This window comes from Cricetulus griseus, chromosome 7 (genome assembly GCF_003668045.3).
Source record: "Cricetulus griseus strain 17A/GY chromosome 7, alternate assembly CriGri-PICRH-1.0, whole genome shotgun sequence".
Classification (NCBI taxonomy): domain Eukaryota; kingdom Metazoa; phylum Chordata; class Mammalia; order Rodentia; family Cricetidae; genus Cricetulus; species Cricetulus griseus.
This window is the reverse complement of record NC_048600.1, coordinates 89,917,240-89,942,160: the sequence shown is the minus strand read 5'-3', so window position 1 is coordinate 89,942,160 and position 24,921 is coordinate 89,917,240. Positions and strand designations below refer to the sequence as shown.

Sequence of the window (24,921 nt, the reverse complement as noted above, 5' to 3'; positions counted from 1 at the left end):
TTCAGAGGAGGAGAGACACCACTTCTAAGTGAGTCAGGGCTGGACCAAGGACGTGTATGCACATGTATGTGTGCAGGGACCAAGAGGCCTTTCTAGGTGATGCTCTCGATGTCCTGGCTGCAGATGGTCTTGGCTCGCTCCTCCACGGCAGCTGGTAGGAATCCAAGGCAATTTGCTCTTTGCTATTACTTTACTTCAGGAGTACTTACCTTAAACAGTAGTTGTGTTGCTGTACACTTGCCCAACTGCCAGCCTTATAAATCAATTCTGCTTTCGCTGTAATTTCCAGGTGCTTCATCTTTCTAAGGGACACATGCACAACTGGCTGGCAGTTTTCTCCGGAGCCATAGCTGCAGCTTGCAACACCTCTCACACAACCCTGCTTCCTTTGAGGAGTTAACAATCTGTAAACTCGTAATGCAGACACTGACAGCAACATCCCATCCCATCTGTAAAACGGTGCATACTTTTCCAAAAAGATTTTCACACAGTTCTATTTAAAGGTAGATAGGGCTGACGGGCGGGGCCTGGTGGAAGCTGCTATTTCAAGGAACTCATTTGTCAGGAATAAAAAGCCCTTTTGTGTTCCATATTAACTCTTCAGGTATTATTCTGTGCTTAAAGAGAATGGATTGTCTGAAATGCCTGTATTCCTGTTCATCCGCTCACTCCGGTCTCTCCTGCTTCTCTCAGGCTCTGGCACCCTTGTGGCGGGAAGGCTCGTCACCCCAGTTGGTGGTTCCTGAAGTAAGGGCCACAGAGGTGGTGACTTGAGGGATGATTTTAGGTGACACCTTGATATGTGTGTTTTTAAGTTAAGTTAATGTAGATGAGGAAAAAAAAGGACCCATACATCATTCCTATGATTTGATATAAGGTTTAGGATAAGACTGTGTTTTAAAAAAATCAGTACTTGGCAGGGCCTGGTAGAGTACGCCTTTAATGCAGAGGCAGGAGGATCTCTATGAGTTCAAGGCCAGCCAGGTCTACATAGTGAGAACTTGTGTCAAAAAAAAAAAAAGAAAGAAAGAAAGAAAGAAAGAAAGAAAGAAAGAAAGAAAGAGAATCAGCACTGGCTGTGTTTAGTGGTACATACCTATAATCCCAGTCTTGGAGGGTGAGACAGAAGAGTACAAATCTGAGGCCATATAGAAGAACTCTGCTCCCCCCCCAAAAAAAAAAATCAGTTGTGAAGAATTTTATTAAGTAACACGTCAGTGCTGAAAGTCTGTAATGGTGGGATATGAGCAACTGCGGTTCTTAAATATGTGTGGAGTGTGTGAATCTGCCCAAAGCTTTAGATAGCATGAAGGTGGAACATGAAGATCTACCACCAAGGGAAGGGACACCTGGAGAGAGGAGAAACTCCATGTATTGTACTCTTAGGTATGATGGGCCAACTGTGCTGAGTGTAAATTGGTGTGGCCCATGGGCTATTGTGCTGTCTGCTAAGACCCTTGCTGCTTAGCTTGTGGCTTTAAAGCACAGCAAGAGCCGGCCCCGCCTGCTCAGCCCTCACTGTTGCCTTGGAAAAGATAAAGGGCTGTGGAAAGATTGTTTCTTGACTTGGCCTAGAACCAAACCTTAGGAGGCTTTTTATATTTAGCCCCTGAACACTGCGGAAGCCCAGGCCAGAGCGGGCCACAGCTTATCAATAGCTACTACCATAGTGACCTGGTGTGTTGATTTGGCAGCCTTGAGATGACAAACTTTCAGCCTCAGCACACTGTATAAATTGCTGGGAGGTCACTAGGGCTGCAATATGTAAGCCCTGATTGGAGAGAAAGAGGTGACAGTTATCCTGTGTTGGGGAAAGGCTAGTAGTGTGGTAGAGCATTTGCCCAGAAGGTTTAGTGCACATGGGCATCTCTGGAAAACATGCTGAGAACAAGCATCTCCATATTTGTTACCAATGTCCAGCATGCAGTAGAGAAGGAACAAATGAATGCTTAGCCCTGGTGTTTTATGAGACAAGCAAATCCCCCACAAGGACTGAAGAAACAGGTGTGAACTTACAGTTATTTATTTATTTAAAGTTACTGAGTACATAGCAAGAAGACAGAAGCTGGGCGGTAACCCAAGAACCAGGTACAGCTATTTCCAGATTGTCCCAAGCAGAAACATATATGATCTGGAGAAAGCCACCCCTTACCCAAAGATGGAAGTCTCTTCAGTGCTAACCAAGCAACAGGCTTACTGTCAGTAAAATTTACAGAGCTTAATTTCACATCAGCAAACTCACAGGCGCCTACACCCCATCCTAGCTTGAATTTTAGGAGTGTAGCCCAGAACGAGGACTTTAGGGTGTGTGACTCTCAAAACCAATCTTAGGGATAGGATTATGAGGCGAGGGTCTTGTTAAAAATGAAATGTTACGGGCTGGAGAGATGGCTCAGTGGTTAAGAACATTGCCTGCTCTTCCAAAGGTCCTGAGTTCAGTTCCCAGCAACCACATGGTGGCTTACAACCATCTGTAGTGAAATCTGGTGCCCTCTTCTGGCCTGCAGACATACTGTGTACATAATAAATAAATAAATAAATCTTTTAAAAAAAAATGGAATGTTACTAGGCAGGTAGGGGTCTTGCTCCACCGAGTTAGAAGGCTTCTTCAGAGAAAGGCCTGCAGATCTCTACAAGGTGTTTGCCAAATGCTCAGGTAAATCCTTGATGTCTGGGAACAATCGAGGAATGAGGTGCAGTAGGGGAGCCTCGGTCTGCAGAGTGAGAGCAAGTCAGTTGGGAAGCAGCTGGAAGGTCACTGTGGCTCTGACTCAAGGGCTGAAGCCCTGCTGCAGACTCATACTCCAGGGTGTGTTGGAGGCTGGGCTGTCTGTAAGCAGCTGGCCATTTGCACCCTCTGTGCCTCAGGGCCCCAATTGTTACACCTTCCAGATTGTGAGATGCCTATGAAGAGCACTTAGCACAGGTCCTGGTAGTTGTGAAGCCATCAATAAATAACTCTGACCTTCCTTAATGTGGGGTTTGTACTGGGTTCCTACTGCTGCCAGAAACAAATCTCATGGCTAGAAAGCAGCCCTGATTTAGTGTCTTGCATAGCTTCTGGAAGCTCTTGGGGAATAAATCCATTTCACCTTTCCCCTACATTCCCAGGCTACAAGTCCCATTCTCTAGCCTAAAAGCCAGCAATTTACCCCCCCCCACACACCTCATTGTCACATTGCCTGCTCTTTTACTTCCCTCTTATAAGGACCCTGTGACTACTAAGGGCCCACTTAGGTAATCCAGGAATCTTATCTTTAATTCCACCCACCAAGTCCCTTAGTCATTAAAGTTACAGTCCGAGGTTTGAGGGAGCCACAAGTGGACATCTCTCAGGAGTCATTCTCTCTCTGGCAAGACATCTCAGAGAGTTGGGGGCCTGTAGCCTTCAGACATTTGAACCACTCAAAGTGTGAGGAATACTCCTTTGGAAAGCCTCCAGGGACACTGGGGTGGGTTTTCTCTGTGACTTGAGGGACTTCTGGTGGCTTGATACACTTGTCTGGCTCACATTAAGGTTCATGTTTGATGCCCAGAAGAGAGCTGTATAAAAGTATAAGCTTGGAAAGGATGGAGGAGAGGGAAGAGATCATCCCAAGGGTGAAAGGAGAACCTGGGGTGGGTCCCAGCTCTGCCTCTTTACAGTCTCTTGTGTTTCTATTGTATGATGGGGAATATAGAACCCACTTCCGTGTGGGTGCCTGAAGGACCAAAGGCAAGTATGGAGAGGAGTTAAAAGCCTTTCAAAGGGTCAGGTGTGACTCAGGATTGAGACTTGTCTTGGGAAGAATAGTGCAATGCAGTTGTTGCAAAGGCCTGAGGGAGATCATCCATTTGTAGTGTGATGTTTTACTCTTGACTCTTGTAGGGGCCTGGGGGCCCGCCACCATGGAGGCTTATTCTTACTTAAGAATACCTGGCCTTAGCTTGGCTTATTTTTTTTTGTTTGTTTGTTTGTTTTTTGTTTTTCAAGACAGGGTTTCTCTGTGTAGCTTTGGAGCCTATCCTGGCACTTGCTCTGGAGACCAGGCTGGGCTTGAACTCACAGAGATCCACCTGCCTCTGCCTCCCGAGTGCTGGGATTAAAGGCGTGCGCCACCAACGCCCAGCTGCTTGGCTTATTTCTTGCCAGCTTTTCCTTCCTTCCTTCCTTCCTTCCTTCCTTCCTTCCTTCCTTCCTTCCTTTCCTTCCTTTCCTTCTTTCTTTCTTTCTTTCTTTCCTTTCTTTCCTTTCTTTCTTCTTTGTTTTTGGTTTTGGTTTTTCAAGTTTCTCTGTGTAGCTTTGGAGCCTGTCTTGGAACTCACTCCATAGACCAGGCTGGCCTTGAACTCATAGAGATCCGCCTGCCTCTGCCTCCTGAGTGCTGGAACTAAAGGTTTGTGTCACCACAGCCCAGCTCCTGTCTACCTTTTGCCTATGGGCATTTCTTTCTTTCTTCCTGTATAACTTTGTTTCTTACTCTGTGACTTGCTGGTTGGCTGGCCCCTGGAGTCCTCCTCCTCCGCCTCTTGTTCCTTCTTCTCTTCCTTCCCAGATTTCTCCTCATATTTATCTTCTCTGCCAGCCCTGCCTGTTTCTCCTGCCTTGCTATTGGCCATTAGGATCTTTATTAGACCATCAGGTGTTTTAGACAGGCAAAATAACACAGCTTCACAGAGTTAAACAAATGCAACATAAACAAAAGTAACACACCTTAAAATAATATTCCCCAACACCCACTAGCCAGGTAGGTAACCTCAAGGCTCTGCAGGTTTTAGTTGCTGAAGATGGAAAGGAAGTGAGACTTCATTCAGCTGTGCTGTTAAGAAGAGGTGTCACTTAGCCAAGGGAAGAGCGCATCAGGCACTGTCAACTGGAGAACCCAGCTTCAGGGCCTGAGTATGACTTGCTTATTGGGAAGGCAGAAATTGCCAGGCTTTGGCCCTGGAAGAGACTGGAAAGTCGAGAGGCCTTTAGACCCTGAGGCCACTGCAGGCATTTAAGTAAGATATGCTGCAGCCCAAGTCACGGTTTATGTCCTCTTTATTTGTTTATCTTTGTTGATGTCAGTGTCTCTCTCCTACTAGATTATAAACCAGGTGATAGCAGGGATAGGGCTAGACTTGCTTCCTGTTGTAGTCATGAGGGATGCAGTGCATTCAATAACTATTTGTTGACTGAACAGATAATGAACCTATCTTTCCTAGTTGCATTTTACAGTATTTATATTAAGTCTTTGAAAAGAAGGTGTCTTGGGAGATTGATTTTACTGCAGTGGGCTGGAGAAAGGGAGAATTCAGAGGTCAGTTAGGAGAGTGTAGGTGGGAGGAATCAATCCTGGAGTTAGCCAAGGAAGCTTCCAAACATGGCAGAGGGGAGGGAGGAAGACTGGAGAGCAGCCATGAATAAAGCTTGAGGGTCCTGCATGGTGAAAATTACATGCTTTTTGCTGGAGGTAAATTTGTAATGCTTTCTCTGTACCAACCACTGTGATGGATGGTGCATCCAGACTGAACAAGGCATGATCGCCACCACAAGGGAACAGGAATTCAAGAGGGAGGGAAATCTAGCATGGGTCTGTGTCTTACACCATGAGGAATGGCCGAGGTAAGCATGGGCAGCCCACAGCTGACACCTGTTAAGGTGCTGAGTCCTTAGGACAGGAAGACCTCAGCACAAGTGGCCACAAGGCCAGGGCTCCCATACCCATTTCCGTCCCCTTCACTCTAACCCTGTCTCAGTTTATATATCACCTCCTCTGATGGAGGAGGGGGTCTGGTCCTTTGCTGTTCTGTCCTATGTTTCCAGGCTCAACCTCAGTCATGAAAGAATGTCTGTATCCCCTCTTCAGACCAGACCTAAAACAGGTCCTCCATGACCCTAGTCACCACTAGAAAGTTCACACGGTTGAAAGCAGAAGTACTGAGAAAGGATGGGAGAGAAACAATACAAGATGGTAACGGGGGGGGGGGGGCTGGAGAGATGGCTCAGAGGTTAAGAGCACCGGCTGCTCTTCCAGAGGTCCTGAGTTCAGTTCCCAGCAACCACATGGTGGCTCACAACCATCGTTATGAGATCTGGTGCCCTCTTCTGGTGTGCAGATATACATGGAAGCAGAATGTTGTATACATAATAAATAAATAAAATCTTAAAAAAAAAAAAACAAGATGGTAACAGAAATATGGCTGCTTTTCCTTTGACAGTTTAGTGTTTTCCAAAATTTCTATTATATAATATCTGGCAGAGCATGGAGATTCATGACGACAACCTCAGCACTTGAGATGTTAAGGCAGTAGTAGTATTGTTGTGGGTTCCAGACCAGCTTGGGCTACAGAATGGGATTCTGTGTGAAAACAAACAGTAATAATAATGTTAATCGTATGGCTTTCATCACCTGTGGTTAAAAGAGGAAAAAAAAACAAAAACAAAACTGCAGAGACCCAGGTGTCTTGATCTATGGCCTTGTTCTCACAAGCTGTTGGCTTTTGGCTTACTTCCTTGCAGGTGGAGGCAGGGAAGGGCCTGGAGATGAGGAAGCTTGTTCTCTCAGGCTTTCTGGCCAGTGAAGAAATCTACATTAATCAGCTGGAAGCCCTGTTGCTGGTGAGTACCTGAAGGAGGAGGGGCTGGCTCCCTCTTAGCCAATGATGTGCTCTATAACTGCTATTGGCATTCGAGATGAAGGGGACCCATACAGAATGGACACCAGGCCTCCACTGTTCACAGCTGGGCCTCTGAGAACTGGGTCAGTCATGCCACCTCTTCATGACCCTACTCTGAAAAGCAGGAGAAGACGCACAGTTGTGGGAGGGCAAGCACTGTCATCGATGGTGATGACTGTGACATTGCAGTATGAATTGATAGAGTACCATGTGCCGGTGGGCACCTTGTTACCTCCCCAATACCAGTCAATCAACCTGAGACCTCTTTGCCATCCTGGGTCCAAGTCCTGCCTCTTCCCCAGGGAAGGAAGCCATTAGCACTGTCCTGAAGGCTTTCTGTCAGGAAATGTGAGACAGAAGATGTCTGTTTTTAAAAGCGCTGTAGCTCAGAAGCGTTAGACCAGCCTGAGCTCTCGGTAAAGATGAAGGTGGTGTTGTGTGAATTAGATAGGGTGGTGACTATTAAAACATTCTCCAGAGATAAAAGTGCCACACAGACACGTTTGCCTTTGAGGAAGGTGCTTATTAGATGCGTCTGGGTATTATGCAGAGTGATTGAGTAGTGTAAATTCTTTTCTTTGGGTGTTGTGCAGTGAGATGGCATAAAACACTATTTAAAAAGAAATTCTGAGGCAGGAGGATCATCATGGGTTTTGAAGCCAGTGTGGGCTACATAGTGAGTTTCAAGCCAGCCCCAAACCTCGTCTCAAAAAAACTAAAATGATGGTGGTGGTGGTGGCGCACGCCTTTAGTCCCAGCACTCGGGAGGCAGAGGCAGGTGGATCTCTGTGAGTTCGTGGCCAGCCTGGTCTATAGAGCGAGTTCCAGGACAGCCAGGGCTCACAGAGAAACCCTGTCTTGGGGGGGAGGGGGTATGGGGAGGAGACACACCTAAAAAAACAAAGCAAGCCCCAGAGAATCAGAAGTAAATGTAGATCAGTAGAGGGTGGTCCTCATAAGTAAGATGACGTTTATATACTTGCTGTGATATGAGGTGTTGTTCAGTGTCTTGACATTTATTACCCAAGGAATGGCTATTCAAATGTAAAGCTACTTTGCGGGATACTGCGCTGAGCTTGCTTTAGGATCTCCTCAGGAGTTTAATAAGCCCAGTGATGATTTCCAAACCGGAGACGGTGGCAGATAGAAAGGATCCTGGTTTGAATTGAGAGCCAGAATTAGGACACAGCCTTACCCTGCTGTTAATAGCAGGGATAGAGCATTGTTTCCAAACTCTGTGATCTCGACCCCTGTGCTGTGCTGTGAAAGTGTAGAGGTTTGAGTCAGCGTTTTAAAACAGATTGAAAAAAGAATGTCAGTGTACATCATGTGTGTTTTTCCTATGACTACAAACCTATAGACAAACTGGGTACAATAAGTTATTAACAATAATTAATAAAGTTGAACGATGGTAGCTGTATACCATAATAAAAGACATGTAGCGTGGCCTCTCCCTTGAAAAGTCCAAACACACACTGGTGTTTTCAGAGTGTGGATGACCACAGCTAACTAATGGTAGCAAAACAGTTGACACCTCTCTTCTTCTTTGGGTTGAGAAGATCAGACAGACCTGGGGTGGCTGTACCCAAAACTGTATTACTAGCAGAATGCAGATCTGAAAAGGACCAGACTGCCTGGCTGTGAGCCCCCACTGCACACTTTACCTGCACACAGTGAGAAGACTGTGTGCTTCATTGTTTCCATCTGCAATCTGGGTTCACAAGTAATAAGTATTCTCTTCATGGGACTGTTGTTGAAGCTCATGAATTGTATTCAGTTCTTAGAAAAGTGCCTTTGTTGGCATAGCGACTATTTCCTACAGAGCTGAGCAAAAACAGGTAAAGCCTCCTGTGTTCTTTTTGGTTTTGTGGGGGTGTTTCATTTTGTTTTGGTTTTGGTTTTTAGAGACACTTTCTCTGTGTAGCTTTGGAGTTTGTCTTGGTACTTGCTTTGTAGACCACGCTGGCTTCGAACTCACAGAGATCCTCCTCCTCTGCCTCCCAAGTGCTGGGACTAAAGGTGTGCGCCACCACACCTTTTGAGACAGGGTCTTGCTATGTAGTTTGACTGACCCCAAACTTGGAACTACCTTCCCGCTTCTGCCTCCTGTGTTCTAGATAACAGTGAGTTTGGTATGTGCCTGTAATCCTAGCATTCCAGAGGCTGCAGGAGGCTTTGGGCTCCCCTCCCCCACATACACACCCCAATGGAGGAAGAGAGGTACCCCTGAGACGCATGCATCTCTTACATTCCAACCTCCTTCATCAGATGTTCTCATCTGGGCAAAGATAGATTCAGGAGCCAGGACGAAGTCTCCCTGCCACACCTTCTTAACAGCTCCTACCCGAAGGCACTACTGTGTGGTTGCACACCCCACCACTCCCTCCCTGCTCACTCTGGCCTCTCAGGAGAGGAAGAGACAGGTGGGAAGATTTATTGCTGGGAGGCCAGGGAGTGGGTGGGTTGGGCTCTCCCCAGCCTCTGGCTCCCAGAACAAACCTGAAAGATAAGAACCTCCTTCCTTCACAGATTGGGAGGCCTCCCCTTTTAGCCACTGCTGACCTCACTCCTGCTCCTCCTGGGTGTTCTAGCTTAGAGGCAAAACTGTTTCTTGGGCTTTCTCTCCCCCTCCTCTTAGCCACAGATCCCCTTATCCCTAGGGAGTGACTTCAAAATGGAAAATGACTTGGAAGTGCAAAGTATCTGTTTTCCTCTCAGTACTTCCTGGTATGCAAAGGACCAGGCCTGAGTACCTAAGACTATAGGTACACACAGGCAGACAGGAACAACACAGAGAGAGGAAAGCCACACAGGGGCTCTGTTCCCAGCAGATCACTAATCTTGAAGTCACTGTTGCTGATGCCTGTCTGTTACTCCTGAGGTCTAGGGGCCCAGATTTGGGGGTGGGGGCTGTAAAAGAAGAATACTAAATGAGTTGTAGTTCTACATGTGTTCTGTACTGGTGTGGACTGTTGCCTACAGTCCATCCCACCTTAGGGCCATAATTTGCCACAGCTAGCCCCATCACCTCCTCTTAGCCCTCCATTTTGGCTGTTTCATAGTTCTAGGGCATCACCACTTGCTTATCTGTGTGATAGGTTAACCATACCTCCTCCCTGAGCTCCAAGAAGCAACCAAGGCTACATTAGTAACTGTGCCTGGCAGTGGCCAAGCCTTCTCCTGTAGGGGGTGGAGGAAGTGGTCAGATTTCTTCTCCTGTTTCGAAAGGCCACTTGCTGGAGGACAAGCAGACATGACCTTGTGAAGTCAGAACTAGCCCAGCCCTGTCTTCGGGAGAAGTTCCCAGGGTTGGAGTTGAAGTCACCCAGGGCTTCTCGCTAAGAATTCTTCTCACAGTCTCTCTCTCAGCCTTTCTGTACAGCTGGACCAGGGAGGAGAACGGAGGTAGCTGGGGTGCTAGCTCCCTGGCCCCAGTGGCAATGTTGGGTCAAAGCTCAGTAAGAGGGCCTTTGAGCCTCTTCTGGCCCAGAGGCCTATATGTGAGTCTTCAGATAAAAAAATAATTGAGGACCAGCCAGCCCTTCCCCCTTCCCCGTGGAGAATGGGGGTAAGAGCAAAAGTCCTTCATCTGTGAGAAAGTCTCATGCCTCCAGTGCAGCCTGTCCATGTGACTGGTCCTGGCTAGAGTACTTTTCTTCCCCTTTTGTAGACAGTGGGAAGTTTAGGAGGAAGCAGAGCTGTTGGGCCTGTCTTGGCGTAGGAGGTAGACCCGTGCGTGCTTCCCCAGCAACCAGCTTCTGAGAAATCTTAGCCTTCCTAGGACTGTTCTCCTGTTTCCTTTGCTCCCTCCACAGTAGGGGTTGTGTCAAGGTACGAGGATAAGAGGCTTTGGGGCTCTGTGGCAATTTGTACCTGTCCATTGGGTCTTAGATAGAGATGACAAGGATTGCCTGTTATGTCATATCTGAAGGGGAGTCCCCTGTATCCTTCCACCTGGGCATGGGAGAACACCGTGCCTTTCTCCTGGTTCCTCCTGCTCCTTTGTCTGTGTGTTCATGCAGCTCTCCACCTGATCAGCTCTCCCCAGCTTCAGAGGCCTCATTACTTGTACCTCCTCCATGAAGCCTTAACTTAGCTGCTCCAGTACAGTCTTGGAACCACTTGGTTGGGATTTATAATGCAAGTTGGGATTGTCCTGCCTCACACTGGCTACCAAGTTGTTTGATTTGTTTCAGTCCAATTTTCAAATAGAGCCTAATGTTCTTAAGAAAGGAGATGAGGGATCATCAAAATGATCTCCCACATACTAGACTTCCATCTCTCCCTCTGCTTAAATCCCTCTGCAGAGTGGGTTGTTGCACGGTCAGTTGTGTGGTCAAAGCTGTACTCCCCTCTTCCTGAATGCCCTCCCTACCCCCTGTCATCCATCCAGCCCTGGCTCATCCCCTCTCTTCTCCTTGCCCACTGTACATAGGCTTGATGGCTTTCAGCCCCTGTCTCTCACCACGCCTGTTTCTATCTCCAAATCAGCCACCAAGGAAATCGTGACGAGTACAGTCCCCTTAAGCCTCCCTGTTGTTATCTCAGAGTAAACATCTCTTTGGAGAAGCCATCTGACCATCCTGCCTCAGGGGGTCCTCTCCTTATTTTCTTCATTGCACTTACTGGTGTGTATAATTAGACGCTGGGTCATTTATTTGTGTTTCATTTGTCTCTACTAGACTGGAAACCCAATGAGGACTGGGATTGTATGTGTTCCAGGCATACCACTGGGTGTTGGGGATTGGCCCTATGTCTGGCACTTGGTTCATTTTTCACAGGATGAATAACAATATTATTTGTCTTCTATATGCCAAACATGTACTAGGTACTTTATTGTGTTTTAAAATATTTTGTTATTTTTATGTGTATGCATGCATATCTGAAAGAGTTTATGTGCACCACATGTGCACAAGTAGTTGTGAGCTATCATTTGGATGCTGAGGACTGAACCCAGGTCCTCTGCAAGAGCAGGAAACAATCTTAACCACTAAGATTTCTCTCCAGGCCCTAGATATGTAATGTGTGCCTTCTGAGACTTCATCTTCCTATTGGCTCTCTTGAGAACATAGTACCATTTCAGTTCCACGGGAGCCTGCTAGTGAAGTGATGGCACAGCCAGAAATGGGGAATGACTTGCCCACAACTATTAAATGGCAGGCTCTGGGCTCCAGCCAACACTGCTTGGCCTAACCCAGGTTGACTCCCATTCTATTTTCTAGCAAGGACTTGGTACTGAATGTTACTGGTTCTAGTGTCAAGAGGGTCAGTGGAGTCTTCTTGGCCCCAGCTTTGTTATTGTATCTGGACCTTGTAGAATGTGGAGAAAAAAGAAAGTCAGAAGTCAGATGCTGGAGGACGTTTTCAATTCCCAAATAACCGAAACAGAGACTTAATATTAATTACAAATGCCAGCCAATAGCTCAGGCTTGTTACTAGCCAACTCTTACATTTTAAAATAACCCGTATTTCTTATCTATGCTTTGCTAGATGGCTTGGTACCTTTTCTCAATACAGCATGCCCATCTTGCTTCTCCTGTGACCACTGGCGACTCTCCTTTCTCCACCCTTCTTTCTCCCAGCATTCTCAGTTTGGCTTTCCTGCCTAAACTTATTCTGTTCAGCTATTGGCCAGTTAGCTTCCTTATTAAGCCAATCACAGTGGCATATATTCACACAGTGTAAAGGAATATTCCACAATCAGATATTGTCTGGGTATTTGAGACTTCCTCTTATGGACAGATTAGCCACCATCAGAAGGAAGATGGAGTACAGTTGGGCTGGGAGGCTGGCTCCTGTGACTAATTCAGGCTGGCTGTCATAGCACAGTGATAGATCTGCTTTCCCTCCATGTAGGGGATCCCATCAGGCCAGCACTTCCAGAAATTGATTCATCCACTCTCAGTTCATGACCTCATCTTGTGAGAGTCAACAGCTCTAGTATGTCCAGGCCAGACCCCTCTCATCTCCATGCTGTTCTTAGGTCTGCAGGGAAACGCAGGCTATTGGAGAACCCTTTCCATACTGCCTTCAGATAGACTATCAGCCGTATCTAATGTAGGCTGCTCTCTTTTGGTTATGTGTGTCCTCCCTGCCCATATTTCTATACCCTATCTCCGGCTGACCTACTGTTTATTCATTTCTTTAAAATTTTAGATGGAGGTTTCCCTTTGTTTTTCCAGACTGTTATCTAACTCCTATAGTTGTACAATTCTACCTCAGCCTCCTGAGCAGCTGGGACCACAGGCATGCACCATGGTCCTCAGCCTCAATATGGATGACTTAGAAAATAACAAAGGCTCTTCCTGAAGAGAATGCACCCAAAGCCCCCATTGTCCCAGGCAGCGCTTAGGGATGGTACCGAGCTACCATCATCACTGCCCCTTCCCCTTGTGGGCCCTGATGATCTTGGTATAGATAATCAAGATAATGGTTGCTTTCATTTTCATGTCAACAGGCATTGAGAAAGAGTCTTGAGACCGAAACCACATTCAGTGGGAAAGATCCTGCTTGCTTAGCAATGTCTGCATGTCTGCCACGGATGTGGGAAGTAGGAGGGTGGCATGTGTGTCCTTGCCCCTCTCCCTTACCAAGTGACGAGAACTGAGATATCAGTGAATCTGAGCCAGTTGTTTTGTATTGTTTTGAAACAGACTCTCACTCTGTTGCCCAGGCTGGTCTGCAGTCTTCCTGCCTCAGCCTCTGGAGTGCTACCATTACAGACCTGGCTTGAGCTGGTCTTGAGTCTCTTCATGGTTTTACCCGGAGTACTAGAACCACCTTCTATTTCTCAAAAGCTTCTCAGGAGCTAGACTCCCAGGCAGCACCCCCTTCTACTGAAGCATGAAAAAGAGGCTTCTGACTGGGGCATGAGGCCACTGTGGATGAGACTAGGGACCTGTTAAATGGACCAGTGAACACATGTGAGCCAGGGGCTAGAGGCTGTGAGCTCAGATGGGGGAAGGGATGTGCTTTGGCTGCTGTGGCAGATTGCTGCTGTCAGGTTCCCTCTCTTTGCACATGACTTGTTGGGACCTGTGACAACAGATCTGAGGCAGAAACTGAGTTTCAGGTGCTCTGCCTTCAGCTGCCTTGTCTAGGCAGGACTTGGGCGTCACTGCATGTTAATCAGTGTCACAATCTGCCTGGGACCTGCCAACACTCTTGTTCATTCATACCCACCTTTGCATTTTGTTCCTCTTCCTCTTCAGCCCATGAAACCCCTGAAGGCCACAGCCACCACCTCCCAGCCTGTGCTCACCATCCAGCAGATAGAGACCATCTTCTACAAGATCCAGGATATTTATGAGATCCACAAGGAGTTCTACGACAACCTCTGTCCCAAGGTGCAGCAATGGGACAGCCAAGTCACCATGGGCCACCTTTTCCAGAAGCTGGTGAGTATCCCAAGAGGGCATGGTTCCATGGCAGACTGGTGTTAGAATAGGACCTTGGGAGAGGGAGGACTGGTTAGTCTTCTTGAGGCCTGAGTCATCTCTGAGCCCTTGGAGGACAGTCTAGGCCTGTGTTCTTCCAGGCAACTGGGCTTGGATCCTCAACCCCAGTCCAAACCCCATCCTAAGTGGATCCCTGAAAGTGCTTCTAGGGATAGGAGTGGAGACAGGTCATTTGTGTGAATGTTTTGGGAGAATGCTGCTTTTGTATGTATGGGGGGTAGGTCCTTTGAACACTGCAATGGAGCTTCCTCTGCCAGGATGCAGGTCCTCTGTCACTCTATGGACAAAGAAGCATGTGACAGGCGTCAGGAGAATGATGGCTCACCTGAGACCTTGGGAGGCCTTTGCATCCCAGTGCTGCCCTTTGTAGAATGAAGCAGTTGGACTGATAGGATCCTGACTAATGATTAATCCCCAGAGCAGAAAACACAACAGCCAGTTTTACATGATACTGCTCAGAGGGGAGGAGCAAAGACTTAGTATTGGAAGACATTCACAGAAGCCCTCTGGTTGCCAAGGCTTCCATGACACTGTCTGAGTCCCCTTTATACCGAGGCACTTCCTGACCTCTACAAACTTGTGGCTTTGTCTACATAAAATGACCGTCCCTATCTCAACCTGGCTTTTCTTGGACTGTTCCCAAGTTAGAATGACCTCACAGAAGCTTTTCTAGACCCTGTGTTTTGTTCCTCATGAACACTTAAAACTGTCTGTCCCCCTGAAGCTATAAACTCTGGAACAGTCTGTATTTTCTTCTCATTGGACTCCCTGAACCTCCCCAATGATGGATGAGTGAATTAAAGGACAGATGGATGCATTATGACCTTGATTGAGGCTGGGGAGACCTTGAGTGTTTAAGGAGGGATACCTGTGTCCCGACAGCCATGGTTTTAAGGCCCCAAGTGTTGTGGAGAGAAGCACAACTAGAGCCAGGTCACAGCTGGGTTTGAATCCCAGCTCTGCCAAAGATGGCTCTGTGACAGCTTGCCCTGCCTCCTATTCTCAGCTTCCTCCTCTATAAAGAGGGGTACTAATAGTCAATTGGATTGTTAGGAGGAGTGGGTTAATAACCAGAAATGCCTGGTGCTGTTGCTGTTGTCATTACTGCTGTTTTAAGAAGAGGTACTCAGGAGGGGTTGTTTGCCATAATGCCATCCTTCTGGTTGTAGAGGACCCAGCTGCTCCCTCTGGTTCAGGGATGGTAAATACCTAGTCATCTTCCCCTGTTCACAGAAGTCTGAGATGACTGGCATGGGGCAGCCGCTACTCAGCCTTCACAGTGTAGAAAACGAGCTCTGGTGGGAGGGCAGGTAGCCAGAGCAGAGAGGCAGAGGCCTCCAGTTTGATGTTTCTGTTGCTTTTGGTGCATGATCTCTGTAACCCAGGCTGACCTTGAACTTGCAACTCTTCCTCCTGCCTCAACCTCCCAGTGCTGGGATTGCAGGTATGAGCTACCCTGCATAGCTTCACCAATTTGTCTGTATCATTGAGACTCAGGTTACTTGGTCTTAGCTCCACTGGTCTGGTTATGAATTTGCTTCTCACTGCCCCCAACCCCCAGCATTATGATCTGATGTCTGCCACCCTGAGGCTGCCTGCTTGGCTAGGCCTGGGTGGAGCCAGGGCAAGCTAGGCATCTGGAGATAGTTTATTTCAGATGAAGTCTCTGGGTATTTGATTATCCATTACCAAGAGAGGAGAATTAGCATCTCTGCTGTTTGTTTTATGAGATCACTCCAGTGCCAAACTCCTGTTTCCAAGCAACCTGCACTTCCCAGTTAATGACCCTGGCAGGCTGGGCCTCTTGCCTTCCAGCCTGGGATAACTATGGAGATGAAAGTACCTGGCATGGCCCAGTACCCCTGCACACAGGTGGCTGCTGGGTCACAAGAGGGTAGCAACACACATCCCCATGCTTTGTCTTTCTCGTGGTAACAGGGTGTAGCTCGGCTGCTTGAGTGTTTGCCTAGCTTGCAGAAGGCCCTGAGTTCAGTCCCTTTCTCTAAATAAAACTGGGTGTGGTAAACCACGCCTGTAATCCTTGTACTCTGGAGGTAGAAAGACACCTTGGCTACATAGTGAGTTTGAGACTGGTCTGGGGTACAGGAGGCAAACAAACAAAGACAAGAAAAAGAAATCATGAGAATAGAGGGTACAGGAACCCTTCCTGGAAGACTGCTGACTTGGGAACTATCTGTTAAGGGCATCTCCTGCAGTGTGGAGCTCCTGGAGAAAAATGCGATTGAGCCCTCAGCCAGGAGCTTTCCTTGGGCCTTCTCCTTGTTCATACTCTTCCCTCTGGCCTCCCTGTCCCAAGGGCAGCCTCACTAGTTCCCATGAAGGGAACTCCTCCCTGGGTGGCCCCTGCCCAGTCTTTGTGTGCTGAAGGAAAGGACACAGAGTGATCTTGAGTGGGGACCAGAAGCAGCACGCTTTCCTAGCACCTTGGTTAGAAGCAGAAGCTCCGAGGAAGCATGCAGCAGCTGTGTCTTGTTGCTACTTCATTGGGAAAAAATTTAAACCAGAAAATCTAGAGGATAATATAATAGCCAACTGTGCCTGTAGCTCTCAGAGTAACAGATGTTAGGATCAGCAGAGACATTTTCCTTTTTTTTCTGTTTTGTCCTTTTTCCTCCTCCCCCTCCCTCCCTCTTATAAAACATTTTGTTATTATTATTATTAGTGTTGCTATTATTGTCATCTGTGTGAGTATACAGTGGATATGGGCAGTTGGGGGAAGGGTCTGTAGAATCTGTTCTCTCCCTCCACCATTACATGGATTCTGGGATCAAATTCCAGTCATCAGGCTATGTGACAAGTGCCTTTACCTGATGAGTCATCTTGCCAGTCCCTCCCCTAGTAAGACTTTCTAATAAAAATTAAGTTTTAACCAGGAGGCTGAAACAGGAGAATTACAAGTTCAAGACTAGACTGGGCTACTTAGTGAAACCTTACCTCAAAGTAAAAGAGTAGGTAAAAAATAAAAAGGGAGTCGGGTGTAGGCCTGGTGGTACATATCTGTAATTCTAGCACTTGGGAGGTGTAAACAGAAATGTCAGGAGTTCAAGGTCATCTTTGGCTATATAGGGAATTTGAGACTAGCCTGAGCTACATGAGACCCTGTCTCATAAACAGTAAGCAAAATAAAAATAAAAGGTATTAGTAAATAAAGGTGGATGTCTCCTCCTCCTTTCCCTTTTCCTCTTGAAGCAGCTTGCTGGGAATTTGATGTGGAGCTGTGTAGACAGCAGTTTCTATTTTTGATACTTCATATTCTCGTGATGCTGCATGCACTGTTAAAATGTGCAAGTGTGTGTGTGTAAGCATTTTGCAATTCAGTCACCACTTGGCTTTGATACATGTCAGTGTTCATTCATCTGAACTGTGTCTGTCTGAGTTCCTGTGTTGTGAGCATTTGTTCACTTCTCTTACCATTAGGAAGAAGGAGGAGGAGGCAGGCTGTGAGTGTCCTTGCTTAGGTCTCCTAGGGCACAATCATCTGCAGGCTTTTCAAGAGCAGTATTGGCCAATGGAAATAGGTTGTGAGCTGCATATAATTTTCAGTTATTTTATTAATTATTATTGCACGTGAGAGAGACTATAGATGTGGGGGCAGCCATGGTGTGTGTGTAGAGGTCAGAGGGCAACTTTCAGGAGTTGATTCTCACCTTTAGGAACTGAACTCAGTGCAGTAAGCTATTTTGCCCACTGAGCTGTCTTGCTGGTCCCACATAAATAAATTAAAATGTCCTAGTAGGGGGACAGATGCCAAAGAATCACTTGAACCCAGGTGTTTGAGATCAGCTGGGAACTACAATAATACCAGAGAGAAAGGGGAGAGAGAGAGAGAGACGGAGATGTTGAGATGATTCAGTGGCTAAAACACCATGGCCTGAGTTCAGTACTGGATTCTACAATAAAAGAAAGATGTAACTGACTCCTGACTATTTTTTGCATGCAAGTGTTTGCCTAGATGGATGTGTGTGCACCATGTAGGTGCCCACTGAAGCTGGAAGAGGGCTTTGGATCACCTGGGACTGGAGTCACAGCCAGTGTGAGCCCCTAAGAATTGAACCTCAGCCAGGGCTCTTAACTGCAGAGCCATCTCTCCAGTCCCTGAAAGTTGTCTTCTGGCCTGAATGCTATGGCACATGGCCATGTGTACTCAACACACTCCCATCATACACATACAGATAATGAAATTTTTTTAAATGGTTAGAGTAATGGCTGAGCAGTTAGGAGTGCTTCCTGCTTTTGCAGATGACCCAGAATTGGTTTCCAGTACCCACATAGTGTGTGGCTTATAACTGCCTATCATGTGTGGTGCACAGGCATAGGTACAGGTAAAACACCCACACATATAAAATAAAATAAAATAAAATAATGGGGGTGCTAGGCATGGTGGCGCATGCCTGTGATCTCAGGACTAGAGACAAATGGATAAGTAGTTCAGGGTCATTCTCAACTACATAGCAAGTCTGAAAAAAAAGGTGTGTGTGTGTGTGTGTAATTTATATTCTCTTTCCTATACCAAGTCTTTGAAATCCAACATGGATTTGTTATTGTTTTGTTGAGACAGGGGTCTCTCTGTGTTTTTTTGGCTATCCTGGAAGTGGCTTGTAGACCATGTTGGCCTTGAGACCCATCTATCTGCCTCTGCCTCCTGAATGCTACATTTAAAGGTGTGTAACCACACTTGGGCTCCAGTGTGAAGTTTTTACGTGTAACATATGTCAATTTGCACTGGCCACATTGTACATGCTCGGTATTCATATGTGACTCACAGCTACTGTATTAGACAACATAGTGATGTGGTTTGGGTTTGTGTTAATGGTAGATTGTAGATTTGCTAAGCCATAGGCTGCAGTTGTGCTTGTGGTCAGTTTGATTAGTCATTGACAAATTAGTTGTATTGAGGGCTGGAACCAAAGCTTAATGCTATTAGACTCTACATTTTGACTCTTCAAATGGACATGGCATGGAATTGTAGCTTTAATTTGCATGCCTACTCTTTGTTCTCTTGAGAGGAAATACTTGTACACAGCCCAGAGAAGGCTTGCCATAAATATTTAAGCAACTAAATTAGCAAGCCTCAGTTTTCCTTTTTGAAGAAAGGGTGATGGACCCACATCCTTGTCTCATGATGGCAGTGCAGCTTTAGACAGGACAAGTGTGTTAGGGTCCAGGTGTTGTGTAGGTGTATCATGAGGCAGGGGTTCTGGTTCCTTGGAGACTGAGGAGGTGGGGACAGGACCTAAGGGACTCAGAATGAAGAAGGGAGCTAAGGAAGTGACATGTGCCCACTGGCTGCTTTGTCTCCCCTGCTCTGTTTCATTCCAGTTTGTGAAAGAAGGCGTTAAAGGCTTCAAGCCCTGGGAGACCTTGATGGTACTAAAGGAAAAAAACAAAACAACAAAATCAACAATACAAAAAACAAAACAAAACACAAAAACCAAGTGTTCAACAATACCTTGAATTTCTGGCATGCCAACAAAAGGCCTGCTCTGCCCTCCTCACTCCCAGTACCCCCTTGCTAACCTATTGGCTGAGCCGGTTTCCATGGAAACTGTCAAGTTCAGAGGGATACTGTAGTAGTTCATCTCTGCCTTTACCCTGGTTTCCAGCAAGCCTTTTGGAGCTGGGTTAGAGGTTCTGAGTGTTAATGGGGCTTCAGGAGCTCAGGTTTGGTGTTCATCTATTCACTAATCCTCTCTGCATTCCACTCTCCACCTCCACTTCCCACATCCCCTGTCTCCTCCCTGCAGGCCAGCCAGCTGGGCGTGTACAAAGCATTTGTGGATAACTATAAAGTCGCTCTGGAGACAGCTGAGAAGTGCAGCCAGTCCAACAACCAGTTCCAGAAGATCTCTGAGGTGGGCAGCTCTTCCTACAGCCACCCCATCCACCCTGGGCTCTGGTAACCATTTGAGAAACCTCTAAGTCTATGGACTCCTCTCTTGCTTGCCCCAGGGAAGCTGTTCACCACAATAATGCTCAGTCTGACATTTGCTTTCTTGCAACTGACATTTTTCCTCTTAATACAAGAATATCGATTGGTTTGATTTATTTTTTTCAGATTAGAAAGTAGAACAGAAGAGGCAAAAATAAAAAATAAAAATAAGGGGTGCAGTATTCCCCGTGACATTTCCAAGAGTCTTTCCAACTCTTGGCCTTTGTTTCTTCTCTTTGCCTTTGTTTTATTTTCTCCTGTAGAATGAGCTGTTTGGACCTGCCCAGCTAGTCTCAAAACTTTCCTGATGGGGGTTTGGTTAGAAAGATGATGGTCCGGCCTGCAATTAAAAGCTCTGCTGTTCTTTAGAAGATCTGAGTTCAGTTCCTAGCACCCAAGTTGGGTAACTACTTGTAATTCCAGCTGCAGATCTGATGCCTCTGGCCTCCTCAGACACCTGCACTCATGTGTACATACCTGCACAAAGTTATGCATGGGTACACATAATTTTAAACAAGAAATCACCAGAGGCACTGTTTAACGTACAGGTACCCAGGCTCCTCCTTTCTTGGAGAGCTCGATCCTTTTCTCTCTCTGGCATCTCTTTCTCTTCTCTCTCTCACTCTCACTCTGTGTGGCTCAGGTCACAATCTTCCTGCCTCAGCCTCTTGAGTTCTGGGATTACAGATGTGTGCCTTCATGGCCAGGATCTTCTGATTGGGGAGGGGCAGGGTGGGGGGGGGTTGGCTTAGAGGCAGGAGTTTACATTCTGACAGGTTGCTGACTTACCATCAGGAAGGGAAGTTTGAGGAACTCTGGACCAAGTAAGTAGTTTTGAAAGGAACTTGCAAATCTAAGACTCTAGCCTCATGGAATCAACAAGGGTCAGTTAAGGACAGGAGAAGCCCTTTGACCCCTTTGGCCAAGAACACGTCTGCAACTAAGCCTTTCCCTCCTGCACACATGTATGGTAGAGATATGAAATCACTTACCACTGGCACTTTTGTTGTTGTTATTGTTTTTAAGGCAAGGTCTTGCCACGTTGTCTTGGCTGGCCTAAAACTCACTGTTTAACCCAGACTGGCCTCAGACTTGCAGCAATTCTCCTGCCTCTGCCTCCTGGGTTCTAGGATTACAGATGTGCACCTCTGTGGCCCTCTTGGCTTTGGCATTTCTGTTCAGGAAGTGGCGGTGAGAGGCTGGTCCTTTAGGGTCCTTCAGCTCAGCTCATTCTTTATCCAGAAAGATCCCTGTGACACTCCTAAGCCACTAGCCTTGGAGGAACTCAGAGTAAGAGAGCCTCTGTTTTAGAGGGGCCTGGGGAGTGGGGTACTTCTATAGTTTTGGAAGTCCTGCCTTGAAATACCCCTTTCCCCAGCTTTGGTGCTAGAAGAGTAAAGGAGACACATACTTCCCTGAAACTGCTGGGGTTCTCATTATACCTAAGTTGGAATCAGTCTAGAGACCATGCAGCAGTTGGGCAGGTGAAGATGAAAATGAGAAACCAGGTGTGATGACACACTTTTAATCCCAGTACTCAGGAGGCAGAGGTGAGTGGATGATCTCTGTGAGTTCAAGACCAGTCTGGTCTCCCTAGCCACTTCCAGGCCAGCAAAGGCACTGTAGATAGTGAGACCCATCTTAAGAAAGGGAGGAAGGAGAGGAATGGAGAAAGGAAGAGAAAAACCTAAATAAATAAATAAATTTTAAGAGGGAAAAATGGCAGTTTGATTATTAGAAAAAGCAAATGTGAACTTGGAGGTTTGGGTTACAGTCGCATGGAGCTGATGCTTCACCTGCGGAAACACATGTTCTGTTCGGTTTCTAGAAAAATGGGAAAGCTGCAGAGCGGAGGCCTGTGCTCAGTTTCTTCTCCCAAACCCCTGGCAGGACAGGACAGGGGTGGGGAAGTCCCTCTTGGTGAAGTCATGAGGCAGGAGAAATGATGCTTCTTTTCAACATCCCACCTTTTCTGGGAATGAACTGGACTCCCTGGTGTGTGTTCATCGTGGCTGTTATGGCCCTGGATATCCAGAGGTCAACATGGTCTAGAGAGTGTCCAGAGGCTGTGACGTCCCCTCTTTGCCTGGCTGACTGCTTGTTCTCTGTGCATCCATGTGAAAGCACCCCCTGCATCCACTCTCCTGCAACCATGCGTTAAGGACCCCCCCACCCCAGAGCCTATTCCAGAGGACGGCCAGGCCCATGGCCCTCTGCCAGGTGGCTGCTCCTCTTGAGTCACTCAGTGAAGATGACGCTCATGCTTCCTGCTGGTGCTGCCACTTAATTACTGCAATTAGGCCCTTCTCCTCTGCAGCAGCAGTGATTTCATACCTCTAGGCTGCACTGGAGGGGGTGTGTACCACAACCCTTAAAGCAGGGAATCCAGGCACCAGTGAGAGACAGACTCCATCTAGAGAAGCTGAGTTAACCCCCCCACCACCACCACCACCACGTGCCAGGCTCATTTCCTGGGGGTTTTCTCTGTCTAGAAACAGCTGGAGATGATGCAGGAAATGAGCTCCTACTGGGTGGGCCTTGCCTCCCCCCAGGCAGAGCAGGCGGTATCACACGGGAATATGACCTTGGCTTCACCTTGCCCCTTGCCTCCCAGGAGGACGTGCCTCTTCTAGACTCAGGGCTCATCTTGCCTAGTGAGGATTGCATTTCAGCTGCAGTTGCAGGCTGCGCTGTCCTGCTGGCAAAGGCTAGGGTAGCTCTTTGTCTAAAGTAGATGGAAGAGGTTTAGATCTAATGATCTCTGTCCCCAAAGTCTGTTTCCAGCACCCGTTCCTGGGTCACTTGTCATAGGTTCCAGGAGAAGTAGTGGGGAGTATCAACAGGGCTGGGGCTGGGTTAGTCCTTGTATGGAGAGGGTACAGCTTGGACTGCCCTGTGGACTCCAAGCCCATCTCTTCTCTGTTCATTGTGCAGGTGTGCAGATCCCCCTGTCTTGGCTCAGGGGTGTTCATGCCCAGAGGTCAGCCGGCATACCTGATGCTTACTGAGTCCAGTCTGTCTTCCCGGGGCTAATGTGTATACATCCCTGAGGAGTGGTTAGCAGTGGGGAAGGTCCCTGCTCTTGGCCACACTCTTCCTCTATAGCCAAGGGCATCAGAGGGCAGGTCTTAGAAGTTCTTTTTGCCACAGAACTTTCTAGCAGTGAGTCCTAACTCTGGTTCCCAGAGTCTGCCTTCCTGACTCTTACTACTTAATGCCCTGGTCTTCAGAGCCCCTCTTCCCTCCGAGCTTAGCCTAAGAGAGGGAAGCTGGGGGGACAGACCAGGCATTGATTTTTCTCCTCCCTCTCACAGGAACTCAAAGTGAAAGGGCCCAAGGACTCTAAGGACAGCCATACATCAGTCACCATGGAAGGTACTTTGGGGGAATGTACTGGACTACAGTTCTCTTCCTTTGTTTTAGTGAACTATGGGCTATGTGAATGTGGTGGCCTCCCTGCCTCTGTGTGTGTGTGTGTGTGTGTGCGCGCGCGCGTGTGTATGTGTGCGCGCACAGGCGCACGCCTGTGTGCCTGCCTCCTCCCTAGGCAGCAGGCCAGCTACAAACGTGCTCCTCCTTAGGATGCCAGCAGGCATTTGGTCCCTCCTCCCTCCTCCCCTCCCTTCCTCCTCCTGCCTCTCCACGCTCCTGCCCTCCCCCTTGTTGGATGAGCACTCAGAAGGAAGCGGCTGCCTGATTCTGGAGGTTGTGCAGCAGCAGCCAGCAAGGTGGCCGAGTGGCTGGACTGCTTTGGAGAGCCAGGAGCCTGGAGCAATGGCTGCAGGTCCCTGCTGCAGGGATAAAGGCTGCCATGGAAATCCTCCTCATCATTCGCTTCTGCTGTAACTGCACCTATGGTAACCCAGGCACCCCTTCGTGGGAAGTGGCATGCCTTTAGCCATCTGGGGACTGGCTAGTGTGGACTTTGATCTGGTCAGCAGGATTTAGGGGATTCAGGGAAGGGAGGGTGGTCATGTGGTGGAACCCACCTGCGTTGGCTTTGTGGTCAGTCTGGAGTTGAGATCCAGAGGCTGCACGGCAGAGGGGCAGAGTATGTTTGAAATGGAAGGACCGGCTAGAAGGGTCCAGGTACTCCTGAGGCTGTGTGTGAACCTGGTGGTTTAGCATGTGCATGCAGGAGAGGCATTGAGCAACTTCCTAAAGAGGCTAAGGAAGGTGACAGACTGTACCTGAAGGCCTGAGGTGGGGCTAGGGACAGCTGGGAGCAGCAGAGAGGGACATTCTGGACAGTTGCACCTCAAGGCAAGAGGGCGCCAGCCTGGGCTGGAGAGAGAAGTTGGGAGTTTCTTTGTTTCGTGAACAGAGAGGATGCTCAGCAGCCAGTGTATTGTGTGCTCAGTGCACACGCTGCTTCCTCTCTGGACAGCTCTGGGAGCACAGGGAGTAGCTGGTCGTTTTCCAGAGCAGTTTTCTAGTCCTTAAAGACCCTGAGCCCAGGTCCCAGCACTCAGTGCAGAAGGTCCTCGTGAGAGGGGGGTGTGGCCGGCTGCTGCTTTGTGAAGGTCACACACCCACTTCAGTGGAAGGGACCTGGAGCATCCTATTCTCTGTGCCACTCCTTCAGTTGGAATGAGGAGATGTCCTGGGACAGGCACATGCTGGTAGCCAGGCTCCTGCTAGGACACCGAAGCAGGTGCAGACAGGAAGTTGTCCAGACCTGGTGGGTGGCCTAAGTTGCCCTGGCAGGGTGTGAGGGGCACATGCTGCCTTCAGCTCGCTGCTGTGGGCATGTGTGTCAGGGAGGCAGGTAGCTGGTTAAGGACCTTCCTCTTCCCTCCCACCAGGCTTTTTGTCTGCACCCTTCTCAGTCACTTTTTGTGCCTATCTCCGTGGTAACCTGGGGCTCCCATT

The 24,921-nt window shown here is 47.8% G+C and overlaps 1 protein-coding gene across 5 annotated transcripts in view; it reads left to right on the top strand.

Annotated features, from left to right (window-relative positions):
* Abr (ABR activator of RhoGEF and GTPase) overlaps positions 1–24,921 on the top strand; it is a 201,001-nt gene that overhangs the window by 123,660 nt on the left and 52,420 nt on the right. For all 5 annotated transcript variants that reach the window (XM_027426695.2, XM_027426696.2, XM_027426697.2 and 2 more), the window contains 4 exons: positions 6,485–6,583; positions 13,854–14,039; positions 19,865–19,972; positions 23,364–23,424. In XM_027426695.2, the coding sequence (XP_027282496.1) occupies positions 6,485–6,583; positions 13,854–14,039; positions 19,865–19,972; positions 23,364–23,424 (454 nt within the window). The remainder of the gene's footprint in view (positions 1–6,484; positions 6,584–13,853; positions 14,040–19,864; positions 19,973–23,363; positions 23,425–24,921) is intronic.